The following is an 8,035-nucleotide window of genomic DNA, read 5'->3' on the forward strand; positions in this document are numbered from 1 at the left end:
GCTGGAATCACTTTGGATGTGGCTTGTCTAGTGAGTGTAACTATTTTTAAGATTTTGGGTAGGTACGGCAGGGAGAAGTAAAATATCTTATTTAACCCTAGAATAGAGCATGTTAAATATAGTACAACTAGTAGGAGGTTATAGATTTATTTTTTCATAGAAAAGTTATCATTCCTAAGAAATTATGAGTTGAAAGATTTGGAATTTGTAATCTAACAATCTGTAACTAGTTGTTTGACATAATCCTTTTTCCTGCTTATCAGTTGCTCTTCAAAAAATGGACTCAATGCTCTCGTCAGAAGCTGCCTGGATATCCCAATATAAGGATATCACTGATGTGGATGAGATGAAAGTTCCAGACTGTGCAGAAACGTTTATGACACTACTCTTGGTTATAACTGGTAAGTATAGTCTTTTAAGATATAACTTTGTTTTTTTTTAAAGTACTGACTCTTAACAGACTTGTGGTTGTCAAGGGGGAGGGGGGGATTGGTGGCGGGATGGATTCCATTATGTGATAAACCATTATGGAAAAGAATATGAAAAAGAATCTATATATGTATAACTGAGTCACTTTGCTATATAACAGAAATTAAATACAACGTTGTAAATCAACTATACTTCAATATATAAAATTTTAAAAAGTAAATGAAAGTACTGACTCTTCACATGGTACTTTTCAAGTCGTTCAACAAAATATATAGTGGTTATTATAATATCTTCAAATTCAGTTTCTATTTTGGCAGAACTCTAGCACAGTATTCCAGCTTTTAGATTTTTAGTAATCTAAATAAGATCTTAAACATTAGTTTACATGAGGGGAAAACTCCTGAATCGTTATATAAAAACAAATAAGAATTTAATTTTATTACCTGAAATCTCTTGCCTTTCAACTTTTTAAGTGTCTTCAGTAAATGGTGATTGACCTAAATTTTATATATTATTTTCTTCACCTTGATATATCAAAGATTGTAGAACAGTAAAATAATAAATTAACTTTAGGGATTGGAATAGTAATTAGGACCTCTTCTTATGGTGCGAGAATGTTCTGGCTGGAGGGTGGCCCAGCGCCTCTAGCCCTGGTTGGTCTGCAGCCATCCACGTTGCCCCAGGGCATTGCAGACCTGCTGGTTCTCCAGGTGCCACTGAGCCCTCACTGCCACTATCTTCCTGTGTCTTGTCCATTGCTTGGGCCTGTCTAGTAACCTGAAGAGGTGTCATTCCAGGCCAGTCAGTAAATTCTATATTCTAACTGTAAGAAAAATATGAAAAACACTAAAATACAAAAAAATTAGCAAAAACTGATTTAAAAAAATTTTTTATTATGGAAATTTTCTAATATATATAAAAGTAGCATAACAAACCCTCAGGTATCTGTTACTAAGGTTTAAAACTATCACTTTTCTATTATGTGTTTTTCTCCCCCCAAAATCCAGATTTTTTTCCCCTGAAGTATTTTAAAGAACATTTCAGACATCTCAGCATTTAACCTATAAATCCTTAACTATGTATCTCTTTTAACCTATCCTAGTTCCTCCTTCCTTTTTTAAAAAATGTCATTTATTTGTTGAAGAAATAGAATAATTTTTGTATATAACTTTCTCATATGCCTTTTTAAAATATTGAGGCATAGCTTTTTAAATTGCAGTGTAGTTAATTTACAGTGTGTTAGAAGCATAACTTATATACAGTGAAATGCATAGATCTTAAGTATACAGATCAATGAGTTTTGACAAATACCAATACTTGAGAAACCCACGTCCTTAGAGAGTTTAGAAATAGATCCATACTTGAATGGTCGATTGATTTTTAACAAAGGCACCAAAGCTAGTCAATAGGAAAAACCTATAACTATGTCATGGATGGTACCGTAAACCTTCATATGTCTTGTTAACTTTCTCCACAGACAGATATAAAAATCTTCCCGCAGCTTCCAGAAAGCTGCAGTTCCTGGAGTTACAGAAGGACTTAGTAGATGATTTTAGGATACGATTAACTCAGGTGATGAAAGAAGAGACTAGAGCTTCCCTTGGCTTTCGATACTGTGCAATTCTTAATGCCGTGAACTATATCTCAACAGTACTAGCAGATTGGGCTGACAATGTTGTAAGTTAATCTTTTATATTAAGTAATATATTAGTAATTTGAACAGTTTTACCTTTTAAAATGTTGAATCTGTAGCAAGCAAAAATACACGTTAGGCAGAATCACAGTTGGGCCAAACTTAGGAGGTGTGATTAAAGTACATATTTTTCTCATTCAAGTCTCAAATGGTTAAATAATCCTGATATTTTAATCACTGGAAAAGCCATCTTTTCGTGAAATTGTTGTTTATAAAGTGAACCATTTTCCTTTTTTAGACTTTGAACTTGGTAAATGTCATGAATGGTAATTGCCATCTCACGAAAAGCTAAGATTGTATAATGGTGTCAAAATCAATAAAGTTCAAGACTTTAAGGAAAATAAAAGAATAACATTTGCTACCTTTTTAGTGCCTTCGAAACATGACAAATTATGAAGAGTCATAAAAATAGAAACATTTTTAACCTAAGTATTTCATACATTAAAAAATTATTTAATATTTTGTTTATTTTCAAACATATTCAAGAGTGAAGAGAATGGTAAAATGAACTCCCATGTGCCTATCACCCAGCTTCTTTTTTTTTTTTTTTTTAATTTGGCCGTGCCACACGGCATATGGGATCTTAGTTCCCCGACCAGGGATTGAACCCTCACCCACCCTGCATTGGAAGTGTGGAGTCTTAACCACTGAACTACCAGAGAAGTCCTCACCCAGCTTCTTATACCAATTGTGTTTCATTTAAACCTTTCCTCTACCCCCGTGTGTGATTATTTTGAAGTAGATCTCAGATACATTTCATGGTAAATATTTTCGTATGTATCTCTAAAAGATAAGAACACCTTTTTTAAAAACACAACACCAGGGGACTTCCCTGGTTGTCCAGTGGTAAAGAATCTGCCTTCCCGTGCAGGGGACGCGGGTTCAATCCCTGGTCGGGGAACTAAGATCCCGTATGCCGTGGGGCAACTAAGCCCACGTGCCACAACTATTGAGCTTGCGTGCCTCAATGAGAGAGCCCGCATGCCGCAACAACAGAGCCCACATGCCCTGGAGCCCACATGCCACAACTACAGAGACAAAACCCGCACACAACTAGAGAGGAGCCTGCGTGCTGCAACGAAAGATCCCGCATGCTGCAACTAAGACCTGATATAGCCAAAAATAAATAAATAAATGAATGAAATAAATAAATGTTAAAAAAAAAAACAATACCATTATCACATCCAAAAAAATTAACTAATTTCTTACCCTGGAAGGTATATTTTAAATAAATCTAAAAATCAAAACCCTGGATTCAGTAACAAGTACTGTGAAAGGCCTTTTACCTCCAAGGATTTTACTTATCCTTCCTTTCTCCATGCAGAGTCCATGTGTTGGCAGATTTGATCTGCCTAAATATAATTATTAACTAGTACTTTATTTTTACTCTTTTTATTAATCCAAGGAATATATTGGTGATCAGGGCTTTTGGTAACCAGATTTTCTAATATGTACTTCCAACTAAAAGTGAAGAAACTTAGTCTTTATAGCCTTAACATAAATAGATTAATTCCTTTAGCTGTTTTAGATATTAAAATGATTGCAGAGGGCCTTCAAGACTTCCTTCTTGGACAGGGTGCCCTCAGGTTAGGAATCACTGTTCTAAGATCATATGTGTGGATACAAAAATCCAGCAAGGCCCATGAAGTACACTTCATGGCAGAAAGCATTAACACAGGATTAAGATGACCATAAAACAGTAAAATATACATTTAATGGTGAAAAAACTATACTGAGGATAATGAATATGAAGACACATTATAAATATAAGTATTATGTGTATAATTGTGTCATTAAATGAAAATAGGAAAATAAAACAACTATAATTTTAACTAAAGACTTAAAAATATCCCTTTTAAAATGTGATAAAGCGGGAACTGAATAATTACAGAGTTAAATAATTAGAAAGATTGACTAACTGGAGATTGGTGGTAAGTCCACAGTATACTAAGGGAAACACAATTTTTGAGTGTGTCCAGCTGAGTCACAAATATGAACAAAGGTAAATTAAAATTTCTATACATTGTCAAATCTTAATGTAATAAAACAAAAAATAAAGGCAGAAATGAAATATAGCCACACACAGGCATTTAAAATGTTCAATGCCTGAGTTAGAAAGTCTAGAAAACATGACAAGAATATATTTTAAATTATGAATTTATGACAAAAAATTGTATACTGCTAGCACATTATATAGAAGATGTTTTCCTTTACTGTGAAAGAAAAAACAAAATGAAAAAGTCTTTATCAGGGTAATAAGCCAAAAAAATAGGAAACAAAAATAAATATACTAATAGATATAAACAAGGTAAATATCTAATAAACACAATCATAGTTTATTCTAATCTGGACTCTTTGGCTGGGACTTTGTAATTATTTAAAGTCTTTTCTACAGAAATGTTAACTGAAGTACATGTGCATATCATTCTGCTGAGCAAGGAAAATAATTATTTCATAAAATGAATATAAGTGGAGTGTAATGATGAATGCATTTATCTTTATAAAGTCACCTAATCAGAATACATTCATTCATTATGTACTTTTATGTGTCATGTTCCTAATTTTAGTAAGTGCTTTATTCACTCACCCCACCACAGTGCTCCATTTTCTGCTAAGCTTTTTCGTGAAACAAATTGTCATTCTTGATTCTTATGCCAGTGATTTTAATAAGAGACTCATTCAGGGCCACATTTTTAGCTTCAATGAAATATTTGTGGAACATCATTAACTACTTTACTCAGTGCCATAGTCTGTTAACAAAGATGAATTGGCCATCATCTCTAGCCTTAGAAAATTTATAATCTGATACTGAACTAACTGGGTCCTTCTGTCAACACAGAAATAACCAAATTTTAGAGTTGACTCTTCAAGTCATGAATGAATTTTGTGTTTGGTATGTTACTATGGTACAAATTCTGTTTAACATCAAAAATCATTTACGGCTTCCCTGGTGGTGCAGTGGTTAAAAATCCGCCTGCCAATGCAGGGGACACAGGTTCAATCCCTGGTCCGGGAAGATCCCACATGCTGCGGAGCAACTAAGCCTGTGCGCCACAACTACTGAGCCTGAGCTCTAGAGCCCACAAGCCACAACTACTGAGCCCACGTGCCACAACTACTGAAGCCTGTGCGCCTAGAGCCCGCGCTCCGCAACAAGAGAAGCCACGACAATGAGAAGCCCGCACACCGCAACGAAGAGTAGCCCCTGCTCACCGCAACTACAGAAAGCCCATGCACAGCAACGAAGACCGAACACAGACAAAAATAAATTAATTAATTAAAAAAATCATTTAATCACATTCACAGTCCTTCAGCCTGTGAATGCTCTAAATAAAAATCACGTAAGCTCTTGTATTACACAGAAAAAAGTAGAGTTCACCTTCCATTCATTTAGATTCTCCACTAACAGCTGTCTGTCCATTGCCAGACTGTGCTAATAAGCCTGACATAACCCAGCCATTCAGAATTAGGAATTTTTCAGTCATAGGTGACAGAAACCCAGATTCACGCTGGCCTAAGTAGGGGAGTGGGGTGGCGTGAGGAGGTGAGGAGTTTGTGTAACTGAAAGGATTAGGCATGGCTGCTCTAAAGTTGTTCATTTCTGGCTTTACTCGTAAGCGGGCTCTGGTAAGTATGGCCATGGGTGGCTCCAGGCTTCCACGGTCCGTGAGCTGGCTCAGAAGGACACTGCCGCTTCCCTGACAGCTTCAGCAGAAATGCCAAGATGGCCTCTCCCGTGTCATCCCTGAACAATCCCTAGTAGCCACGCCCAGTCCCCTATTAACAGACATTTAGGTGGTTTTTAATGTTTTGCTAATTACCCACAGCGCTGTTTTCCTGTAGGGCAGAAAGAATAATACTAATTCTACCTAAAATAATACTGTAAAAAAATGACATTTTAATTCTCTTAACTCATATATTTTCTAGGTTTACTACAACTCTCAATCTGTGTCTAGAAAAACATGAGCACTTAAAGAAGGTAGCCATTAGGGGAATGTAAATCAAAACCACAATGGGATGCCACTTCACACAAACTAGGATGGCTATAATAAAAAAGACATAGTAACATTTATTAGCATGACGTGGAGAAATCTGAACCCTCAGTCACTGCTGATGGGAATGTAAAATGGTACAGTTGCAGTGGAAATAGTCTGGCAGTTCCTCAAAAGGTTAAACACAGATTTACTATATGATCCTACAATTCTACTCCTAGGTATATATCCAAGAGAAATGAAAACATATGTTTGTGCAGAAACTGTACACAAATGTTCATAGCAGTATTATTCATAAAAGTGGAAACAACCCAAATGTCCGTCAACTAATGAATGGGTAAATATAATGCAATATCATTTGGCAATAAAAATAAATGAAATACTGATACATATTACAACCTCGTTGAACCTTGAAAACATTATACTAAGTGAAAGAAGCTAGTCACAAAGAACCATAGGTTGTATGAATCCATTTATATGAAGTGTCCAGAACAGGCAGGTCTAGAGACAGAAAGGAGATTCGTGTTTGCCTAGGAACAAGGTGGGGGTGGGGTGGGGAACCACTAGGAGGGGATTGGGAGATGATGGCAAAGAGTGTGGGATTTCTTTGTGGGGTAATGAAAACGTTCTAAAATTGACTGTGGTGACAGATGCACAACTCTGAATGTACTAAAAGCCACCGAACTGTATATTTTTAAAATTAATTTATTTATTTATGGCTGTGTTGGGTCTTCACTGCTGTGCACAGGCTCTCTCTAGTTGTGGCGAGCGGGGGCTTCTCATTGCGGTTGCTTCCGTTGTTGCAGAGCATGAGCTCTAGGCATGCCAGCTTCAGTAGTTGTGGCACATGGGCTCAGTAGTTGTGGCTCGTGGGCTCTAGAGCGCAGGCTCAGTAGTTGTGGCGCACGGGCTTAGTCGCTCCGCGGTAATGTGGGATCTTCCTGGAACAGGGCTCAAACCTGTGTCCCCTGCGTTGGCAGGTGGATTCTCATCCACTGCTCCACCAGGGAAGTCCCCAAACTGTATACTTTAAATGGGTGAATTGTATGGTACATGAGTTACATCTCAAGCTGTTAAAAAAAAAAAGTATCTTAAACATGTTAACATATTTTTGCTTTCAGTTCTTTCTACAACTTCAACAGGCAGCATTGGAAGTCTTTGCAGAGAATAACACTCTCAGTAAATTGCAGCTGGGACAACTGGCCTCTATGGAGAGCTCTGTCTTTGATGACATGATTAACCTGTTAGAGCGTTTAAAGCATGACATGCTGACCCGGCAAGTAGACCATGTTTTTAGAGAAGTTAAAGATGCTGCAAAATTGTATAAAAAAGAAAGGTAAGTCCTCTGTACTTTCTTATAAGTCAACTCTCAACTCCAGTTTGATAGAAGTTACAAGGTGACATGCAGTCAGATTTCCAAAGTGTTTACATAGCACAGAGCTTGGCCTTTTGCACTCCAAACTTTTAACTGTTTCTAAAATATATTAAGACATTCTTTTTTTTTTTTTTAAAAATATTTATTTATTTATTTATGGCTGTGTTGGGTCTTCGTTTCTGTGCGAGGGCTTTCTCTAGTTGCGGCGAGCGGGGGCCACTCTTCATCGCGGTGCGCGGGCCTCTCACTATCGCGGCCTCTCTTGTTGTGGAGCACAGGCTCCAGACGCGCAGGCTCAGTAATTGTGGCTCACGGGCCCAGTTGCTCCGCGGCATGTGGGATCTTCCCAGACCAGGGCTCGAACCCGTGTCCCCTGCATTGGCAGGCAGATTTTCAACCACTGCGCCACCTGGGAAGCCCTATTAAGACATTCTTAATCAGAATAAACTGATCATAACTTAACCTTCAGATGTGTCTGTAAGTCCAGCGAGCTGGTGTCTGATATGGAGTTGAATGCCTAGCCTGTCACCCATTGACAAAGCAAGG

General features: G+C 37.3%; 1 protein-coding gene across 3 annotated transcripts in view; it reads left to right on the forward strand.

Annotated features, from left to right (window-relative positions):
- Positions 1–8,035, forward strand: part of RINT1 (RAD50 interactor 1) — a 28,306-nt gene that overhangs the window by 16,582 nt on the left and 3,689 nt on the right. For all 3 annotated transcript variants that reach the window (XM_007177300.3, XM_057550232.1, XM_057550231.1), the window contains 3 exons: positions 264–401; positions 1,907–2,106; positions 7,236–7,450. In XM_007177300.3, the coding sequence (XP_007177362.2) occupies positions 264–401; positions 1,907–2,106; positions 7,236–7,450 (553 nt within the window). The remainder of the gene's footprint in view (positions 1–263; positions 402–1,906; positions 2,107–7,235; positions 7,451–8,035) is intronic.

The sequence above is a fragment of the Balaenoptera acutorostrata genome, chromosome 7 (genome assembly GCF_949987535.1).
Source record: "Balaenoptera acutorostrata chromosome 7, mBalAcu1.1, whole genome shotgun sequence".
Lineage (NCBI taxonomy): Eukaryota > Metazoa > Chordata > Mammalia > Artiodactyla > Balaenopteridae > Balaenoptera > Balaenoptera acutorostrata.